The sequence below is a fragment of the Rhipicephalus microplus genome, chromosome 2, assembly GCF_043290135.1.
Source record: "Rhipicephalus microplus isolate Deutch F79 chromosome 2, USDA_Rmic, whole genome shotgun sequence".
Lineage (NCBI taxonomy): Eukaryota > Metazoa > Arthropoda > Arachnida > Ixodida > Ixodidae > Rhipicephalus > Rhipicephalus microplus.
In genome coordinates, this window is record NC_134701.1 from 286,829,278 (window position 1) to 286,852,055 (window position 22,778).

Below are 22,778 nucleotides of genomic sequence, written 5' to 3' on the forward strand. Positions count from 1 at the left end.
TCCTCCGCCCACGATGCGCCCGAGCCACTCGCAAGCGGTGATCAGTGCAGCGCGAAGTGGAGGGCGTCATCCGCTGCTTGCATGACTGCATGAAACACTCAGGTGGTCGATGCGAATGTTGGTCGTGGCTGTCGTCATGACGATCCACGGCCATTCATTGATTGCTCCCCTCCCCGGCCTTCACTTGGCCTCACCAATCTCGTACCAGAGAGTGGAGAGAGGAGCTGCCGGTAATGCCAACACACCCGGACGCCGCACCACAATCACTGTTTCCAATCGAACTAAACTGGGCTCTCGAGCGAAGGGGGCAGGAATGAGCTGTGATGGCCAAGGTCTCGTAAACGTTGGAAGGCATGCCATGCCCCGGAAAATGATTATGTGCGACAGGGGTGCGCCTTGAAATTGTGTTATATATATATATATATATATATATATATATATATATAGGAAGAGAGAGGAGAGAGAGTCCAGTGTTGTGGTAACTGCACGAACGTAAACTAGTAGAAATGGGGTAACCTTGGTAGTCTTGTCTTGTACGGCGGTGTTGTAGGTAAAGGTGACGTGTGACAAAGTTTCGTCCCACTTTTTGTGCTCGACATTCACATATAGATTATCATGTCAGCTAGAGTTCTGGTAAGACGTTCCGTTTGGCTATTGCTTTGAGGGTGATGTGCAGTGGTTTTTCTGTGTACAGTGCAAGTCATATTCAGCTGGCATTTCATAAGTTTCGCAGTGAAAGCAGTCCGGCGATCGGCGATAATATCAGCTGGATCGCCATGCTGAAGAACTATGTTGTGTACAAAGAATTTGGCTTTTTCAGCCGCCATTTCCCGCTCCAAGAAGTTTGTTTCGGCGTATCTCGTTAAGTAATCAGTCGCGACAACGATCCATTTCTTGCCGAGTGAAGACGTCGGGAAGGGTACAAGAAAGTCCATTCCACCTTGTTGGAAAGGAGCTTTCACTGGGTCTATAGGTCGTAGAAGGCCCGCTGGTTTAGCACAAGGTGTTTTTCGTCTTTGAAATTCGCGGCATGTCCTAACATAGTGCCGTACTGAAGCTAATAGCTTGGACCAATAGTAAAGCAAACTTAATTTTGCAAGCGCTTGAGTCGCATCCAAATGTCCAAATGTGGGCTCATCATCACACACTCGTTATTTCTTGCCGCATAGTTTCAGAAACAATGAGGAGAACTTTTTATGGTTCATCTTAAGGTTTCTCTTCTAGATAACATTTCTTCGGAGGCATAACGATGCGAGGATTCGAGAAAGCATACGGGGTATTTGTACGTTGACTCTTCCCAGGTCTTTCATGAGTGGGAGCAATTCTTCGTCTGCAAGTCGCAATTCGGCTATTTCTCGACAATAACTACTAACAGAAAGACCTCTTCTGAATATGCTATGTCTGCAGGCGCCCGTGAAAAGAACTGGCATCGGTATGCTTCCTCCCAGATCGGTATATTATGGTTATATCATATTCTTGCAGTCTGAAGCGCCACCTAGCTTGTCGTATGGATGGATGCTTGATGTTAGGCAGCCAGCAAAGATCATGATGATCGCTGACTGCCTTGGTCTACCGTTTATATAGGTACGGCCGAAATTTACTTATGGCCCAGATAAAGGCAAGGCATTCTTTCTCTGTGGCCGAATAGTTGATCTCCGTTTCTGAGAGTACGGCTGGCTCAAGCTATCACCTTTTCTTTGCCATTCTTCCACTGTATTAGAACGCATCTTGGCCTGATGTCACTGGCATTTGTGGGTATTTCATTCTCAGCTGACTCGTCAAAATGAGAAAGAATTGGAGGCTGTTCCAACCGTTCTCTTAATTTGTAGAAGGAGATTTGTTGGTGTTTTTGCCACTGAAAAGCCACATCTTCACTCGTAAGTTTCGCTAAGGGTTCTGCGATGTTAGAGAAATTTCTGACAAATCGTCTGTAGTAAGCATATAAACCTAGAAATCTCTGTATACCGACTTTTTGTCAGTTGGCACCAGAAATCTTGTTACGGCGGCTGTCTTATCGGGATCAGGGTGACCACCTTAAGTGCTAACGACGTGGCCAAAAAATCGAAGGTCTTCGAAGTCGAATTGGCACTTCTCTTTCTTGATTATCAAGTCTACCGAACGGATTGCCTCTAATTAGCACTGGCCGCCGGCGCTTGAGCCTCGAATGTTGCGGCGAAGATGACCATGTCGTGTAGGTACACTAAGCAACACTGCCACTTTAGTTTGGAAAGTACAGTGGCCATCATGCGTTAGAACGTTGACGGCGGGCAACATAGACCAAAAGGGGAAGCGTTAAATTCATACAGTCTGTCCGGGGTAACAAACGCAGTCTTTTTGCGATCGCGTTCATCAACTCCAAATTGCAAGTATCCACTTTTCAGATCTAGTGATGAGAAGAACTTCGCACACCGAAGTCGATCGAATGTTCCGTCGATGAGCGAAAGGGGGTTCCGCGCATCCCTTTTAGTCCCAGCATTCAGTTTTCGGTAGACGACACAAAAGCGTAGCGCGTTATCCTTCTTTTTGGAAAGCACCACGAAAGATGCCCACGGACTGCTAGAAGGCTGGATAACATCATCTTGAAGCATCTTCTGTACCCGATTCTTGGATAACTGTCCTTTGCTTTGGTGAAACACGATACGAGTAATGACATATATGCCATTACCCGTATTGTATTCTGGTTGTCGCGTCCGTTATGACCCTGTGTTTGGTAATGCTCGTGTGCCGTACCTTTCAACTATCGAAGAAACTGCTGAAAGGTTAGGATTGACAGATATTACGCAGCTGACATCAGATGTTCGTTTCATATCTGTTTGCGTTGTTTCAAGACTGCTTATGTCTGTCGCTTCACAGAACTCATAAATAAAGGCTACGGCTGTTCCCGAAGCGATGTGCTGAAATTCGTTCCCGAAGTTTGTCAGGAGGATGTCTGCGCACCCGTTTCGCAGCTTGATAATTCCTCGTGGCACAAAAAGCCTCTCTTCAAGAAAACATCCACGTTGCTGTCTGCCACATATTCGTAGTCGCTAAATGTATCATTTCTGACAAGAACCATTACCTTGCTTCGTAGCGGTACAGTTATATCATCATCGACGACTCGCAGTAAAGTTTACCGCTCATCGGCTCGTGCTACCTTTATAGCTTCTTCCGTGGAAAATGACACACTTGATCTTTGGAAAAGAGTCCAGCGAACAGCTCTTGCTTTACCACATGCATGAAGTAACGCACCTTCTTGTCTCCCGTCATGCCGGAATCGGCTCGCTTTAAAAGGCGGGACATGTCTTTTATGTACATTACGACAGCTTTGTTCAAATGTTGATTCCGTGTACGAAAACCTGCTTCTGCCTTTTCCCGACGATCACTGTTGCCTATCCTACTCAGTAGCTGCCGCCGAAACTCTTGCCACGACGTCAGTGATGCCTCGTGGTTTTCATACCACACTATAGCGCAGGGTCTTCCGACGCAATGTAGACGTTGCGCAGCTTGCCTTCCTCGTTCGACTAATTTAGCTTTCCCACTCTCTCGAAATGTTCTAAGCAGTCTTCGGCGTCCTCGTAAGTCACCATGGAACACTTTTTAAATGACTGGTTGGCTTAAGATGAGCTGTGTCGGCGTTACTTGGCTGGTCGTAGTGGCCGTGTCGCTTGTCTTCGTCGCCGATGCCCTTGACACAGAGGGAAGTGGTCCAAATTCTGGCGAGTCCCCTCGGATGCGGCGGGTGACCCATTGGTGCACAGGTGTAAGCTCCACAACTTCCGGCTGGTCAGTGCATGTACTTAGATCTTTGTGGCGCTCGGAATCATCTACCCAGCACCTCCAACAACGTAACAAATGTAACGACCTCACAACAAGGATGCTCTATTCACTCGGTTTATTGAAAGCGAACTTGTGTCTAAAGCCAAAAAGCACAGCAGTAAGGAAAAGAACGGAAGGTCCGTTGTCCTCGCGAGCCTCTGCCTCGAACATCGACGTTTTCGTTTTCACGCTGCTCTGTCAAAGCTCGTGCGCATGCAGGGCCCGCTCATGCATTGCGGCTGGCTTCGTCTGTTGTAGCGGTCTCGTCAGCGTTTCTTTTGTTTACGACGTCTGCGTTATATTGAGCGTTGGCAGTTACCCGTGGGAATATATGAAAACCTGTTCTTTATTTTGGGGCCACTACTCTGAGGCACAGCCACAGGGATGTTCTATTTGCCGTTCAGCAATATATCAATGCGACTAAATGAACCCCTTGGTAAATTGTGCGTGCGATGCATATTTCATTACTGGAAAGTAGCCATTCAAGTCATCAATTAGCTAGCACACCTAGGAATGAAACAACGAAGAAAGTATAGGGAATATTCACTTTATACTCGGCCAATGTCCTCCATTTGGTATGAGCCATGTCCCGAAGAGAACAACGACAACAACAGTGGTCAGTATATTGCATCTACCCCATTTCTGTGGCACGTACCTGTTTGTGACGATTATTGCTTCTGGTACAGAGGCACATACTCGTTGAGATTATTATAGTTTTGTGCGATCGACTCGCAAGGAAAGATTTGCTAAGCGGCTTCACTGTTAATAGAGAGGAAACGCAAGACTGCTAGAAAATGTGCTTATTTGTAACCACTTTATGGCCATGGGTGTTCTGGTGCACTGTTCATTAGATCTAACAGACAATCGTGCCAAGGGAAGTATAGGGGATGTTTTTACAAGTAATTGTAATGTGAATGTTAAGAAAGAAGATGGGAGGGACGAAAAAAATAACTTGCCGTGGGCAGGGCCGAACCTGTTATCTCAGTCATTTCCACTTGATGCCTTCAGGGAGCATGCGAGGGATTATGGGTCAGCTGCCAGCTCCCAATAAATTCACGTACTACGTGACGTCAAAGAGACAGATAAAAAGTATTCCACACTCGTCGTCATGGATACACGCGGCGCTGACTGACACTCCCATGTTTAATTAGCATATATGTCCCATGAAGTGGATAGGGGGATATCCGCCGTGGTAGCTCAGTTGGTAGAGCATCGGACGCGTTATTCGAAAGTCGCAGGTTCGGTCCTTGTCCACAGAAAGCCTTTTTTTGTCGACGTTTTGTTCTTCATATTAACATTAAATTTAAAATAACACCCCCTATACATTCCTTGATTTATATAAATGTGTGGTTTAGCATCCCAAAACCACCATATAATTATGAGAGACGCCGTAGTGGAGGGCTACGGAAATTTTTCCCACCTGGGGTTCTTTACCGTGCATCCAAATCTGAGCACACGGGCCTACAGCATTTTTGCTCCCATGCAAAATGCAGCCGCCGCAGTCGGGATTTGATCCCGCGACCTGCGGGTCAGCAGCCGAGTACCTTAGCCACTAGACCACGGCGGCGGGGCCCCTATACTTTCCTTGGCATGACTGTGTTATATTTCAACAATATTGTGTCCAACGAAGAAAAGGGACTCCTAAATGTACACTTCTTTTCTGTCGCACTGTTAATTACGAGGCAATATTAACTCGGTCATTCTAATGCACTGCGAGATATGAAATGTCTGTCTGCTTTTGGATGATATATGGGTGCTGTACTTTCCTATGGATAAAAATGGCGTTCTGTGCCCCTCGATAATTATTTGATAGTGTTCATTGAGCTCTTTTCACTCTCTCCGAACACTTAGAATGTAAACTTTCTTTCGCACAAAGCACTGACAAACAATGGCATGGCTCCTATAGGAGTGTACGGATTACTCTAAACATTTCCCGTGGCCTCCGCGATTAGCTCCAACAACGTGCCATTGTTCAACGACGCGTTGCCGGAGCTAATCGTGGAGGTCAAACCGTTCCAATGATTTGGTTTCGTCTGTTGTCAACGGTTACCATGCATGGCAAAAAACTTAGGCTCAACTCCTCTAACGAGTCGAAGTAAGAAAATTTGGCCTTCCGATGAGCCCTAATGATGAAGATAGTTGGAGTAAAAATTTACCGCCTTTTTCGTTTCCCTCAGCTGTCCTTTGCCGTGGTCGTTGGGCTTCGGCAGGGGCCGAGACAAGTGGTATGGTCAGAAAGAATGCCTCTAATATGAAGAAACGTTTTGCGACATTTTCGCTAGGGGAAGGACGCATGCGCCAGGGGCACCGTGAAACAACTTAAACGGTGACGGAGGGGCCAGTACGCGCAAAATGTTACCGGACGTTCCCATTTGGAAGAGGGCCTTCTCTACATCTCATACAAGGGTCACTTGTGGGGGGGGGGGGAGAGTTGACGTCTGGCTTTGAGAAACATAAACATTGTTCGCCAGAATGACTGAAATAAGGACGTCAATTTCGAAGCAAGATGTTTTAGTTCTACTGTTCTGTTTAACCGCATGATGACCAGATGGTGTGCTTCACGAAAGAATGCTGAGGACCAGTCATGTCTGTGTAGCTAATCAACATACTTATTAGGAAAAGAAAGATAACGGATATATGACGACGACAGTCGCGGGCCGCGTCGCTTGTTTGAGACCCTGACGTACGCTATCCTGTCGTTATCAAAAGCCCTTTTGGATGAAACCACAGCGCGAGGATTAGTTAACGCAGCAGAGGCTCAGGCAAGTTAAAGATTGCGATTGGAAAGTTTTGTGATCCTCTATATGCACTGTATGCACACAGTTGACGGCTCTCACCATCAGGTATCCGTACTGGATGATTTTCTCGGCGAACTCATCCCGACGGAACTCGGGGTCGTCCTGCTTGTACAGCTCACGCAGCAGGAAGTGCTGGTCGGAGACCTTCTCATCCGCCACCCTGTACATGATGCCCCACTTGCGGAGCACCTTCTTCAACAGCCTGCGCAGAGTATAGTTGTGTGCACACTTACTGCGAGATATTCAACGGTGTCGCTGCAAGCAGTCATTGATCTAGCTTTTTTCCTCCAGATACTTTAGCATGCATACACATAGTTGTCCTCTTACGCCGTACTTCATGTCTTCTAAGGCGTCCGATGAAAGAGGTAGTACATCACAGGCATTTACTGTCTAGGAAGGCTTCTGAGGTAGTAAAAACTAAATTTTTTAAGAATATAAGCGAAAGGGCTCTCAAACAATGAGCCAAAAACAGCAAGGGGCCTATTTTATAGCTTATGGTCTTCTCAAAAACAACGTGAATCACACTAAAAGTGTTTAGGCCTCGTGTATATACTGCCTGAATCCTTGTGTCTGAAGTTTGTACCATGCTGCTGTTTCGAAGATTCCATACCTTAATAAAATATTTGTGGCGCAACTGATACTAGTAAAGAAAAAAAGAAGAATACAGGATAGGGCGCCATCATGTCACTTTTTTCTTTGCTAGTATCAGTTGCGCCACAAACATTTTATTAAGCTATGCGCCAACTCGTCCAACGTCACACTCTGCTGAAGATTCCATACACTGACCGTGTGCACACGTACGTCCGATGTGGTGCAGTGGTGCTGTCATATCAGTGCATGGGTGAGCGTAGCTGCACGTGGCAGCACGCTTTATGTCTTACGGCCAGAGGACGTCGTAGCAGAACTTGGGGAAGGGTTTGACGATCATCAGGATGAGCAATTGTAGCGACAGCAGGGACATGCACGTGTCCCTGCCAGGGTGGCCGCACCGGTCCTTGAAGTGGTCACCCAGCCCGAAAAGACCCGATCGGCCCTGAACGAGAACGGTATGGTCGCTCACTATTTCGAGAAAGCTTTGCAGGGACGAAAAAAGAGACTTTATGCTTAACTATGTCGTACTTGCGACCTGCAAGGGCTTGGGACTGCAACCAGAACCAAAAGGCTTCGTGTGCGGCTGGCTGCATTGGTTTTATAGGCGCGCGTCATGAACGTTTCGCGTAGAAATGCATGCATACTACGGAGCCAGAATTAGTTTTTGTTGTGATCTCATAACAGCTTTCGCAGTAAAAAAACTAAATAAATAAAGAAATACCGAGGACAGAACTGGCATCGAACCTGAGCCTTCTGCGTGGCAGTCCAGTACTTTACCACTGAGCTACCCTGCTTTTCTGTTCAGAGTATTTAATAAAATGTGTGTTACAATGAAAATAAAATTACACTAATAGTATGAAACCTAAAAAAATCGCACAGCGACTGCTTGAAACTCCTGTGCTAACTAACCATACGCAGGCTTCATGTCGGGTAAGAAATCGCTTTAAAACATGCAATAAAGCGTATTAAAACAGTAAAGTAACCCAGACGTTACTCAATCTGACTTGCGTGACGTTTCGTGGGTCATTCAATGTTCCAACATATTATATAAAAAAACTCTGGCGTAATTCTTCGTCGTCAGCCACAGCGCCAACAAAGTGCACATCATGCCTCACAAGCGTGTAGTGCGTATCACGCATTTCCGTATAATGACGAATCATGACATAGTGAGCGGTTTTCCACTACACAAAAATTGATTATTCATGACGTAGTGGGTACCATGCAAGGGTCTTGTAGTATAGTTGCCCCAAGACTGTTTAAGAAAGGCCGCTCTTCCAGCTTTCGCGGTGCCCGGCTGCTGTTGTAGGCCGAGTGGTCATGGGCTCGACTCCCAGTGACGGAACTTCTTTTTTTCTTTGCGATCTGATTGCGCGCATTTTAGACGTAATTTCCGTAACGGAAATGCGTCACCGAAGTCGTAAAGGACATCGGCATTAAACACTTTTGTATAAAAAAAACACTATCTACGTACGTACCAACAAACCTGCATTTGGCCACTTTGAGGGACATCTAACACTCTACAGCATTTCTTTTGGGACAACTGAACCGTCTGACCTCTTTGTTTTTCGTCCATAAAGTGCGTACAAGAAGAGAGAAAGAGCTGTGAACGATTCGAAGCAATCACTTGAAAACAGCTATTGCGCTTGTTTCACTTATACTCTTCATTCACAAAGCAACGCTGAACCACAGCAGTGGGTGAAACTTTCGTAGATTGTGCTAACACCGAAGGGTGAACCAAGTGCCGCAAGTGTGCGGGGCGGGTACAACGGGTCTGTAGAGCTTCTAGTGGTTTTATATCTCATTGCATGGGGTGCATGAAGAATCACTCGTTTCTGAAGTACATGCAATCCTGGCTAGCCGAATTTGCTTACCTCCCTGAAGAAGGCAGTGTAGAAAAGGGATGCGTATGTGTTAGTGAATTGGAAGGCAAACAGCTTGATGACCAATGCGTCATTGTACATACTTCTCGTTCTGTGATTTTCTGAAATGAGAAAGGCAAGCGGTCAAACTTATGTGTGAATTTGTGTATAATGTGAAAAATGGCATTAAGACTCACTCATATGAGTCGTAGAATAAGCGTTGTTCAATAACGTTTGCTATTGCATGTTTCCTAATCAGAGCGAACGTCTTATTTAGCACGAGAAATTACCATGTCCAAGACATAGGCGGCTAATATCACTCTTTTAAGCAGGCTTCAGGTCGACTTACCCCATTCGGTCAGCTGGATTGCAGCGTATGAATAAATCTGCGCAAAAAAAGCAGTAATAAATGAGAATTAGTAACAAATTTGCAGTAGTATAAGGCAATCTAATGACTCGGTTTTTCTTTTCTCTAGACATAACCTGAACCGCTTTTTTTCTTTCTGTCTTTCTTTATCTGTTTCTGTCTTTTCTTTCTTTATCTCTTTCTTTCTTTCTCTTTTAGCCAGCTCGCGTCAAAAAGCCAGTGATCTAGTTACGAGCAGGCAGCTGACCAATAAGCCCTCGCGTACTACTCTAAGGCGGCGTCAAGTCTCCCGGAAAGAGACCCTCGCTATGACTGAACGAATGAAGGAAAGCATTAAGGACTCGTGTTTCTTCGTCAGACGAGAATGAAGCCAACGAAGGAAGTCAAGAATAGAAGTCGGTTAGTGCGATTTTCGACCTTAATAATTCAGGGTTACGACCAGTTTTTGAAAACCTTGAAAAGCCCCGATTTTGGGGAGGAGGAAACTGAAAACGGCAAGACTGAGAAGCATGGGCTCCCTAGCCTAGGTGGTAGCCCTTGCGCTCTGGCGGCTTGCCGAAGCACTTTGAATTGCACTTCAGGGTTCGGGCTTTTCAGTGTGGTCTCCTACTGTTCTCCGTTAATGAAAAGTATATAGCTTTAAAACCCTCGAAAGACTTAAGTTTCCGGACCAGTGCAGTCCAAAGTCCACAGTACGACCTCCTTTCTGTTAGAGATCAGCGTCGATGCCGCAAGCTTTCCACTTCGGAATCAATACCGTGACCGTGCGAGTTTGCATTTTGTTGGTTCATGCCTGGTCGTATCGTTCATTCCACGCTTCACCCGTGAGTTCATTTTTCTCGCTTTCTCTCTTTTTCTACTCATCTCATAGCGACTTCAGTCTCGCCTCCTGCATTTATGGGACTTTTTTGCCTGTCAAGTGAGCGGTAAATGGTTTGTACACTGTAACGATGTCAGGTCATGCTATAATACTGGAGAAGTCGTATCATCTGTCCTATAAACATTTCTTGTGTGTTGAAAACTACTTCAGATGCCATCGAGGCTAGACTTTTGTATAGAACAATATTACCGTTAGAACTCGATCAAACAAAACCACATTTTATATACTACCCAGCAGAAGCAAAAAAGTTGAATTCCGTGGCAGGAACTCGTAACATGGTTGTGTACCAGAAATGACGAAACTAACTTGGAACTAAATTCGATTTAACAGATTTTTTTCCGAATTAGTGAAAATGAGCGTTGAGCTTTCTCCCTTATTTGCACCAATAGCTTTTTCTTCAAGCCATGACTTCGTTAAATAGAGTTCCAATTACATGTATAATGTTGTTAAATTTAGCGAGAATTATATAACAAAAATTTTAATTTGAGTACCGTTCATGGTACTTGAAAAAGTTGTGACAAGCCTTTGAAATTTCTTCAATATCCTTGAATTTTCAAACATCAACAAATCCTGAATAGAGTGCGTTGGAAATGTTATTCTTCGAAAAATGGCGTACACCGGCACACTCGAGTTGATTGAGTCAAACTGAATCACTCATAAAATGAAGCTTATAAAAGTAAAGTGCCCAGACTTCCGCGAGACGCATCAGATGGCGCTTCGCATTCGTACCTTTCCCAAGACCATGATGGAGATTGTGTTGAGCATCGGTGCGACGATGGAGCCGTGCACAACTTCGCAGGTTGTTTCGGCGTTGCAGTACGCATTGTACATGTACACTTGATACAAAGTGACGGCGAGCACGCTGATAAGTACCACGATAGACTGTAAAAGGAAGAACAGTGCAAGATGCTGACTGAGAAAGTTACTTTCTTTTAATATGGTCATTCGCCACGATATTTTCTATAAGGTTTCTTTTTTTAGAAGCAAAACTTCATTTTAAATAGAAAATATGAGAAAACTTGTACAACTGCGTTAATGAAGAATAAGTTTTAGGGGAAAAAAATAAGCTTTTCGAGTTTGCTGAAGCTTCGGAAGACCCTCACCGGCATATCTGGTGCTAGTCCTGTAATGCAGCATAATATACCATTTATTTATTTAATACTGTAAGCCTTTCTCAGGCTCATACAGGGTCCATACCATACCATATTACAGGACTCGCAAGTATGTAAAGAGTAATTAAAGGACATGCTGGTACGCATTTTCAAGCTTTTTCTTACTTTGAAGGTTTGAGGGCAGAAAGTTGAGATGAACATCAAACGTGTAAATATTTTCATATTTCACGTGGTAAGTATTAATAGTCTCCCAGTTGTCCTTACCGGGAACGATGCACGGTCGAATTGAAGTAAAGAACATTGCTTGATTCATTAAAAGAATCAGCAACATCGAAGAAATGTAAATATTTGTAATGCTGAAATGAGTCAATTAAACAAATAAATGTCGCTATTGAGCATCAGCAAAGTGAACCAAAGGTGACAAACTAATTGTTGCCCATAACTACAACAGCGCTAATTTATGTTCCAAACTTTTTCCGAACCCTCGAAAAAAAAGAACGAGTCGTTTAAGGACAAGGTATAAATTTGGCCGTAAAAGAACGTGACATCAGTCGGCCACGTGATGGGGCGCTGTGGACTTACCATCATGACGAAGAATCCCACCGAGCAGCAGTACTTAGCGATGCGGTGCGACATCGGGTAGTGCCAGGTGAGCTCGCCCGTGATGGGGTCGCGCACAGCGACGGTGCCGTAGAACTGTGGCGTCTCGGGCTCCTCCGCCGAGAAGTGGTCCACGTTCCAACGGTGGGCCAGCGACGCCTGGCGCCGCTTCCAGATCTCCAGGAACACAGTGCCTGTAGTCCGTTGGTTTGTGCGTGACAAGCTCATCCATTCACGAGGCACGACTTCTGGGGTTTATGCGTGCCTTCCACTCGATAAACGTTCAGCGTTGCATTGTTTATATACACGAGTTGATCAATTAGCGTAAGCGTGACGCTTTTCATTGCCGTCTCGGATATCACCTAGATTCATATTTTAACTGCAGCGTTTTTTTACAATTTCTGAGAATTAACATTCAGTTTATGAGAGGCGACCTGCATGTCGCAGGGATTGAATTCCGGCCGTGGCGGCCGCATTTTTGATGCAGGCGAAAATTCTATACGCCCGTGTGCTCAGATATGGGTGCACGTTAAAGAACCCCAGGTGGTCAAAATTAACGGAGCCGCCCTCCAGTATACGGCGTCAATCATAATCATATCGAGGTTTCTGGACGTTAAACCCCAACGAATATTATTAATATTAGTTTATTAGAGGTCTTCATCGCCTAAGATAAATGAGAACTATTCGTTGTACTCGTGTTGTTTCATCTAGGTAGTGAACCGTATCCTTCCTCTGGTTAACTGCGCTGTATTCCCTTTATCTCTCTCTCTCTGTCAGCAGACTACCATAAGCACTTCATATATGCTCCTGTGATGCAGGCATCACGTCGCATTAGTTGTTATTTGTATAGGTAAGCGCCTTCCACTGAAGCTGATCTACGTAGCAGTAGCCAAGGTTAATCGCTTGCACAAGCGCTACATATAAGGTTACCACAGCCACACCCTCGCGAGATTTCGAATGAAATAGCAGCCAGATATCAAAATATGGCACAAAACGTATTTGCGGGCTAGTTGGTAACGTAATACAGCTAATGGCAGGCTCACGATGTTACGCAAACAACACGCACTTTTGTGTCGTTCCTTTGTGCGTGTTCCTTGTGCAACCTAATGTGCGCTGCCGGTTATACGCTATAAGATGGCACAGAACGTAAAACCGTGGATCGAACGATTCGGTTTGACTTGGATGTCAGCGGACGGCCACTATCACACGATGAGGCTAAGAAGCACTCGAAAGCTGTTTCATTTCCCGAATGATACGTCTAGCTGAACAAAATAGATCCCGACGCAGTCGATACGGTAAAGTAAACGTGTTGTCGAGTGCATCGCTTGCAGCTTAAGCACCGCATCGTGCTCCGATTGTTGATTACTCCGAACGAACTTAATGTGCCTAATCGCACGCTGCGTTCGCAGAATTGCTGCGGACATTTAATTGAAGCTGTCTAACACCCGCGTGGTTGTTGGCATCGTTACACGACTTAAAACAACTGGTTGAATAAAAACGAATATTTGACTCTTCAAACGTATGGCTACCTTACAGGTTCGCAAAACACTTGTACACATCAGCGTTATTTCATACATTCGTTCAATTAAAGAAATTCCGCCACAGTCACTTTCCTTCCACATGCTTCGCATAACATCGATTGCTGCGGTACGTGAGATCTGTCGAATTTCTTTGTTTTTATTTTGGCTATATATATACGAAAGAAGGCTGCGCTTGTCACATTTCTTATTTTTTATGCAAGAAGGTCGATAGGGCGAGTTTGCACGTGACTGCATGCGGAATTGCCGGAAGCTTTAAGTGCTTGTTTTGCGCGATCAATTTTAGTTCATAGTCCCAGCTTCGTCCCGTCACCTTTTTCTGTCTCCGTTGTTCCTTGCCGTTTTTTCTTTCATTCCTTGACCTGCATGCAGGCTTTCATAGCGATTATGAAGATTTGCAGTAGTCATTACTCTTGAGGTAGCGCAAGGGTACATTTCTCTTCTTGACACACACACACACACACACATAAGCGCACACACATTTTTTTTATTTTTGTTTCCGCGTTGCTTTCTTGTTCTGTGCCTCGTATGTGCATATATGTGCGTTTCCGAGAAAAATAAGCTTTTCAGTCAGCTTCTTGTCGTCTTATTGTCGTAAAAATAATATAACTGCAAAGGAAAATGCTTTGACTATCATAGCCGTGAAAGGTCAGCACCATCCTATTAAGCAAACGATTATTTAAAGGCTCTAACTAGTAATTTGCTACAAGTTAGAACGACACAGCTTCACTTCCGCGCCCGAAGTTTGAAACGCGCTCTAGGCGACACAGTTCCTTTTCCCAAAATATAACGCCTCAATAACTACTTGTCATGTTCACATATACTATCAAGATATTTTTAACATGTTCGGAGACGAATGATAATCGGTATATATATATATATATATATATATATATATATATATATATATATATATATATATATATATATATATATATATATATATATATATATATATATATATATATATATATATATATATATTGTAACGCGGAGAAATAAGAGACAACGCCTTTTCTGCAGGCCGGCTGTTCTTATTCTGCTTTCTCCTCCTCGTCTTCCTCTCTAGCCAGCGAGTCTGTGCCAGAGAGAGTTCCAGTTTCGGTTTTCGTCATTACACTCGGCCATGACTGCTAGCATTGTCGTTGGGCCAAACGACAATGTTCTGGTAGGTAAGGCTAGCTGCAGCAGTTGACAGTGCTTCAGGTGGGCGAGGTTGGCTACATCGTCGTGGTCGGTCTCGACCATGGTGCAACGTTTCCTGACAACTCGTATATTGCAGTTCAGGTGGACGGCCCTGACTGTTCCGGCAAGGTCGCAGAGTAACCTGGAAACGCTGGTGTTTGTCCCACCGTCGCTGGTGGACTGAACTGCAGCGGGATGCTCTGCGAGGCAGCCATGATGACGTTTGGGCCATTTCTTGAAATGAGATGGGACGCAGCTCATGGTTGGGCATAAATACCACAGCAGAACTCCCAGACGTAGTCGAGCCGGTGGCTTCTGGCGAACTGTCATGTGCAAACATCGTATGCTGGGAGGAAACAGCAGGAGGGCTGGTCCTCGGCAAGTTCTCGATGGCAGTGGCCTCAGCGTAGCTAGGTATCTGGGCTTTCTCGAAGGAAACGTTCCTTGGTAGCCGAGTGTCTGCGTGGCTGAGCATGATCGTGGTCTGGTAGGGTTCAGTTGTGTCTAATACAATAGGATTGAGTGCCTCGATGTCCTCAGACGACGAGCGCGAGGGCCGTATCTCCGGACGAAGGTCTGGTGGCGGTATTTTCAGGTCGAATACCGATGCAGAGTCCGGGATCTGTAGTGTAGGATTCCAGCCACTTCGGTCAGGGTTAGCAGCAGGGAACTCCTGGCAGCATTCCGTTGACGAGCTGCAACGAACGATTGCAGCCTCGAGGCGGGGCGCTGCCTGGGCTCCATCCTCGGCCTCGGGGAAGATCGAGCTGGACTTGCTGGAGTCACAGGAAATCCGTCCGAAAGCGGCAATCAGGGCTGCACTCCATTCTGCCCAGGACTGCTGCCCGACGCCTTCGTACCTGTGCCATGCTGCGGCAGCATCCCGCAGGCGATCTATGGCCATGTCCCACTTCTGCTCTTCAGTCGTTCCGAGAGCGTTGACGGTTGCCACCCATTCCTCGGCGTCGTCCTGGAAGCCGCGAAATTCCGGTAGCGCGAAGGAAATCGGCGATGGCGGGACGGCGGGCAGAACTCCGAAATGTGCCCCCGCCAAGCAGTTCACTTGCTCCGATACCTCCGCGAGAGAACGCCGGAGATTGCGACGGTTCTCGGGCGAGCTTACCTCGAAGTTTTGCGCGGCGGCCGCAGCCAACATGGCATTGAGTGCGCACAATGTTGGCAAGATGGCAGGACATAGCTTGGAGCTCGACGCTATGAGGGCGTTGGTCGTGACGCGGAGTTGCGCGATGGTATGCTGCAGCTCCGCTGCGCTGTCGTGTGATCCGCACGAAGAGCCAAGGCCCGCCTCTGCGGAGGATACAGTGACTGCGGTACTCGAGGTGGTACAATTCCTGACCAAGGACGCGTGGACGGCGTCCCTTGGAAATCCAGCTGTGGTCGGATTCGTGGACATGGGTTCCAGGGCGCTGGAAGCGTCAACGACGTTCCCAGACAAGCGGAACCCGTGTGATGAGTTGTGACCTGGTACTGTGGCGTAGATGAAGCGGTGTTGCGCCGCCGGGTAGGCCTCGACGCCGTACACGGTGGGTGCTTGAAGCGCCGACAGGTTGCCAGGTATGGAGGAGGCATGTACGCCATCCCTAGGTGAGAGAGGCCCGTGCGCATGGTTGCCGTGACGTGTCGCGCCCCTGGGCAAGTTCCCCGAAACCACAACGGAGGCCTGGACGCCATCCGTCGGTGCTGGGATCGATGCTGGCCGCGACGGACGCCTTGCGGGTTCCATCAGCGAAGAAGCGTGACGGCGTTCCTTATCGTGAACTGGTACCGGGAACGGGTGCTGGAGTGGAATGGGTGCTGGAGCCGCCGAGGAGGCCTTGACGCCGTCCTCAAGCGACGCTTACCGCGGCTACACGTCGGCGGGTATCCTGGGTGACGAAGCCGGGACGTAAGACGTCTTCATCCTGTCGACTGCGCCATTGTAACGCGGAGAAATAAGAGACAACGCCTTTTCTGCAGGCCGGCTGTTCTTATTCTGCTTTCTCCTCCTCGTCTTCCTCTCTAGCCAGCGAGTCTGTGCCAGAGAGAGTTCCAGTTTCGGTTTTCGTCATTACAATATATATATATATACTACGTGCTGTCGCGTTTCCATCTACGTCCTTGAATGCTGCGTCGTTCTTCTTCGATTTTATTCATTCCTATTTATGGCTTCGATGTCAACTATGGCCGACGGCACTCTTTACACGGCCTCATTCTACGATGACATATTGATTGCAAACGAGCTGCAGAAATGGTGACCGTGTCTCAAAAGTCTCTCGTATACGTTTCGCTCATAAAGGGTGGCCGGCATGCGGCAGACTCAAATGGCGTGTCGCTGTCAACAGGAAGCACTGGCATTGAAGCTAGGCTGCTTATGGCGTCGACATTATTCGCAATATAGCGTCTCCAGTCATTAGTGAAAACGAGATTGCTGCTTGGTTTCACTGTGTGCTATCGTTTTCAAAATGAGAGTACACTTATATTCTTGTTAACGATACTTTTTCTGCCGTATTATTGCCCTGGACATTTCGGAATAACAGAAATCGACGAGTCGTTAAACACATGAAAACAGCTCAAAAATGTGGTGCTTGGCTCACTGGTAAGAGGGTCAGCATATGCAACAAATGAAGTTGCTGATTACGGGCAACTGAGTTTTTAGACGCTTGAATGTCGCTGTCACTGAAGACGGGTGTTTCTCCGCAGCGAGTGTTTATTGTCTCAGGCTTGCATCAGTTCGTGCACAGTGATCGCAGCATAAGCCATGTTATTGTTACACATATATGACATATGGTATTGGCGAACTTGCAGGGTGCTCTTTGATACACTGTTACATTGTATCGTCTCTCTCCCATGTGCATTGCCCTATTTACACATGATCCTGTTTTGAAAATGTAGGCGAATCAAACAGCCTACTTTATTTCTCGGAACAGTCTGATAAAGACGTAGAATACCTTATCCTTATGCAGTGTCGTACTCAGTTCGTCATGAGATGTCGAGACAATTGAATTCTTAATAGGATACCGCTGTCGTTTGAGGAACTCCTAAAAAGATGTTTTTTTTTTTTCAAACACTCATTTGGTCGTAAAGCGGACACTCCGTAATTTTCAAAGCGTATTCATTATGATTTCACAGATGTTCCGTTGAGTGCGTCCACTGCATGTTACCTCACTACAGTACGAACATTGCATATTGTTATGATCGTTCCGTGTATTGTTCTTACTTTTTGCATAGACTTACTCGACCTGAAGTGCTTTGATAGGTTTACTTCGGTTGATAACTTGAAGCTTGGAATACATGAATGAACTCTTGGGTGATTTTACGTTTGCTCTTTCCAGAGTGTTTCCACTTACATTGCACTTGGGAGCAAAGGAAAAACTGGCACGTCATTACCTCCTCAAAAAATCATGGCAAATCCAAAAAGTGAATGATGATGAGTGGGCGAAGCAGTAGGATCATTTGGTGTTACCGTAAATCACCCGTGACATGAACCACTCACTCATGTAAACGAGCGACAAAGTGGTGCACAGTTATATGAAATGTTTATTAGTAAAAAATGGTGAGTTGTGTTCAGTTGTTAATTTCGTTTTGCCGTCCTTATTACTGTTTTGTGGTATGGGATCTAGCCTGAATTTGGCAAAGACGGGGTCTGTGCACGTTCCCCTGGTGGTTGTTTCTAGTTATACGAAATCCATCGTAAGGCATATCGAGACGTCATCCCCTGCACAAGCCGGACTGATCATCATCATCAGCGTCGTCGTCATCTCGTATAGTGGGTACTTGCATGCGCTTTGACGGCAGAAAGATAACGTATGTGTGTGGTATGGAACGCGCTTGTTCTTCATCGTCATCAACATCATCGCCAGAGGCGGCTGTGGCGCACAACACCAATGCCAACTGACAAGCCTCGACCTTAACGAGCTTCGCCCCTAAAACATTAAAAAAAAGCGCAGATGCTCACAATCTCATTGCGTGCGTGTATATGCGCGCCTGTCAGCGCATTCATGCCTGAAAGCCTTGTGGAAGCGTGCGCGTTCACATTTTCTTGTTTCTGACAAAATACACTGAACACATGGCGTATCATCATCATCATGAGCCTGACTACGCCCACTGACGACAAAGGCTTCTGCCATGTTCCGCCAATCAACCCGGTATTCTTGTGCTTTCTGCTGCCACGTTATACCCGCAAACTTCTTAGTCTCATCTGCCCACCTAGTTTTCCGTCTCCTTCTCACGCATTTGCCTTTTCTTGGAATCCAGTCAGTTACCCAGTGAGTTATCCTGCCTACGCGCTGTGTCCAACCAATGTCCATTTCGTCTTTTCGATTTCAACTATGATATCCTTAACCACAGTTAGTTCCCTTACCCACTCTGCTGTCTTCCTGTCTCTTAAGATTACATTTTTCATTTTCCTTTCCATCGCTCTCTGCATCGTCCTCAATTTAAGCGGAACCCTCGTTGTTATCTTCCAGCTTCCTGCTCCGTAGGTAAGCACCAGTAAGACGCAGCAGTTATATACGTTCCTCTTGAGGGATACTGGCAACCTACCAGTCATGATTTGAGAACGCTTGCCGAATGTGCTACACTCCACCCTTAGTCTCCTAGTTGCCCCGCCGCGGTAGTCTTGTGGCTATAAGGAACCCGCGACCTGCTGACCCGCAGGTCGCGGGTTCGGATCCCGACTGCGGCAGCTGCATTTCCGATGGAGGCGGAAACGTTGTATGCCCGTGTGCTCAGATTTGGATGCACGGTAAAGAACCCCACGCGGTCGAAATTTCCGGAGCCCTTTACATACGGCGTCTCTCATAATTATATGGTGATTTCGAGACGTTAAACCCCACATATCAATCATTAGTCTTCAAGTTATTTCGCTCTAATGGTTTGGGCCCACGGTTACTACCTGTCATAAGTAGACATATTCGTTTACAACTTTCAGTCTCGCCACCTATCCAATGTCTCGCCACCACATGGCGTTTATCGCTATAATCGATTTTGATGTCGTGTGGTAGCTTCGCTCGATCACATGACTATATTCACGTACCATTCACGTACCATGCCACGATAAACACTTTTTCGCCGCTGCTGAGTATGCAAAGGCGCACATTCAATCAGAGTAACAAGGTATACTTGTACTGAGGCAAGCTGCTTCAGAAGGCACGTGTAGTAGCCTTCCTATGGTTTTTCCGGGTGTAGGCGATCACGCTCGCTAGCAATTGACAGTGCTGCGCAGATAACAGCTAGAGCCCCGGAAGTGATTACAAAAGTGACTTAAAGCTGTCGTTCACGCAAACTCACGCTGCCAAGAGTAAATAACAGTGGGATTCGTCAATGGAGCCGAACGCGTTCTTTAGCTCATGAGTGAATTTAATCAGGCTGTCCAAGAACAGCTACAGTTTCGCCGAGGCACTTACTGTCGCATGACAATAAGCCGAGTGTCGTAATAGGTCTACGACACGTTAAAAATGACGTAAACAAACGTTTCGCGTTCGCCGCTAAGATGTCTGCGGGGGAGTCATAACAGCGCCACCTCAACGACCGGCTCGCACTGGCTACTTTCCTTTGGCTCGCATTCGACAAACGGTTGACAGAATCGGTCGATGCAGAGCTCCGGTAATGGACTCGACGCACGGCGGCATTGAGAGAGAGAGAAGGGGTGAAAGGAAGCAACAAACACCATATAGCCACTCACCCCAAAGGCAGACCGTGAAAGCGAAGAAGGGTGTAAGGAAAGTGTCACCGGCTGCCTTGATGACGTCAACGGCGTAGATGATAGCATTCACGTCTCTGGAAGGCAATCCACGGAATGAACGTCAGTGCATCGGCAACGTGCATGCCGGCGGCTTTTTTTTATTGATCCTTTCTCATTTACATTTGCTTCCGAGAATTAGCCTGCATCTCTCCGGCTCTATGTCGTTGGTTTACCGTTCTATTAACACAATTAGAGTGTCGTTAATGGTTGTACTGAATCATGTTCATGTGATCGTACCTTTTTTTATTATTTACTTGTAAATGCACTTGATTCTATACTTTCAGCGTATCTGAATTTTCGAAGCCCATGCAGCTGAGCTTTCCCTCCGACGTGTTGTTTTACAGCGAAAGCTGTTATGAGATTAAAACTCGGGTCACGCACGGCACCGTAGTTGTCCGCCGCCGCTGCCGGTGTCTGTAACCACTATTGCACGAAATAACAATAACAAGGGCACAGTGGAGCTTCAGGCCGGGTCCACTGCGTGCCAGTCCAGTATTCTACCACCGAGCCACGCCGGTGCTTGGGACGTGTTCGCAAACTTGCCTTAGGCAGGCTTGATGTCGGGAAAGTAATCGCGTTAATATCAGTAATAAAGCGTTTTATAACAGCAATGAACAACCAGGCGTCACACAAAGTGAATCAAGTAACGAGTCGTCCAATGTTCCAACACATTACAAAAGCTTGCTCTTCATCACCTGTGGCACATACCCACTTGAGGCGTAATACTTCACCCTCGTCAGCCACCGAATGCCACGCAAAACTCGCACAATATTCTTTGTAACCGTTTAGCGGATACCACGTTTCTTAAAAGAATGACGAAGGGTATATCACAGGGAATGCGGGTCATACTACACATAAATTCTGATTATGGCGTAGGAAGTACCCAGAATTTAGAATTCTAGAATTTCTAGAATTTACCCAAAGAGTGTTTAGATAATGTTCTGAAAGGCCGCTCTTCATGTTGTCGCTGTGACTGTGCTGTGCGTTCCGCGCAGGCTTGGCAATTTTTCACATATCTACTCGCTAGAAATGGTTTTAGACGTTTAGGTACTGTTGATTAGAAAGGAAAAGGAAGTTAAGCATGAAACGCGTGATATAAACCGCACACACACAAAATCTAATGGAGACTATAGGGTGTTGCCATTGCTCACTCACGTGTAATTTGCGGCGTTGGTGTCGTTCTTAAGGACGTCTTTGTCACTTGTCACTCTGGAAGTTTAAGAAGGGTTAACATTAGGCAAAACAGGTTTACATTCTCAGTCCATAAAAAAAAAAGCTGCGTCCTTCGAGAATATAATGACACCAGTCAGGTAAATGGTGCTAAACAAACCAAAATAAAGACAGAAATCGTAAATAGCATATGCTGACCAAGTCTGGGTTCAATATGCGATACCTTGCTTATTCTTGTTCGCCCGCACAAATGTGACAAACGCCACCCAAATTGAATGAATTGCAATAAAATGAATAAATAAACATACAAATATTAATTTCTGTGTTTTGCGTGTAAAAAGAATGCTATTTTACCATAAGACACGCCTTTGGAAATTTAGTCACATCGGAGTTCTATAACGCGCACATAAGTGTACAAGGAGCTGAAGCGTTTCGCTTCAATCTAAATGCGACTGCCGCGGTGAAAGACTGAAAGGAAGAGATAAAGAAAGAATTTAAAGAAACCTGCCCAGACTCCTCCTCCCCCCCCCCCCTCTCCGCTGGAAAAGCGGCTGGGTCAGAGGTAGTGTTCGACGTAAAACCGCCACATGACACCGGAACAGCGTGGATGGTATAGCGTGCTCGTAGCCCGTACTTCAACTCACTTCTCGATGACGCCGAAGAAGAAGACGCCGAGGCCGATGACGGCGGGTACGACTAGGGACGCGATGAAGGTGCCTACCCAGGCGAAGTAGAAGGAGATCTTCTCTCCGAAGTAGTCGCGTATGCTGTCCAGCGGCTGGCCACCTACCAGCTTGCGCCACTGGCGATCCAGGGCGGCGCGCGTGTCCCCGGACGTGCCGGCGGCGGTCGGAGCCATGGGCGAGAAGCGGTCGTCGTCGAGGACGTGAACCGAGTCGGTCACCTTGAGGGCGGACAAAGGCTGCGGCCGAGAAGGCGGCCCCTCGCCTGGAACCCACACGGGCTCCAGCGCCGAGCGCTCGTGAACCACGAATGCGTCCAGGTACACGTTCTTCATCAGCAGGTACGAGAGCCCTGTCACGGAAGAACGTCGCGTCACACTCTGGCGGCCCTCCCCGAGTTTCTATCGGTGCCAGCTCCCTGGTTGTAGGATAAAATATGAATAAAACACTACATGAT

The 22,778-nt window shown here is 46.5% G+C and overlaps 1 protein-coding gene across 1 annotated transcript in view; it reads right to left on the reverse strand.

Moving 5' to 3' along the window:
* The window catches only part of LOC119162340 (anoctamin-7-like), a 71,659-nt gene that overhangs the window by 22,131 nt on the left and 26,750 nt on the right, over window positions 1-22,778 (reverse strand). The window contains exons 6-14 of the mRNA XM_075882197.1: window positions 22,283-22,673; window positions 21,624-21,677; window positions 20,409-20,503; window positions 11,985-12,196; window positions 11,020-11,172; window positions 9,393-9,429; window positions 9,056-9,165; window positions 7,475-7,626; window positions 6,633-6,795 (exon numbers count right to left, since the gene is read on the reverse strand). Of these exons, the coding sequence (XP_075738312.1) occupies window positions 6,633-6,795; window positions 7,475-7,626; window positions 9,056-9,165; window positions 9,393-9,429; window positions 11,020-11,172; window positions 11,985-12,196; window positions 20,409-20,503; window positions 21,624-21,677; window positions 22,283-22,673 (1,367 nt within the window). The remainder of the gene's footprint in view (window positions 1-6,632; window positions 6,796-7,474; window positions 7,627-9,055; window positions 9,166-9,392; window positions 9,430-11,019; window positions 11,173-11,984; window positions 12,197-20,408; window positions 20,504-21,623; window positions 21,678-22,282; window positions 22,674-22,778) is intronic.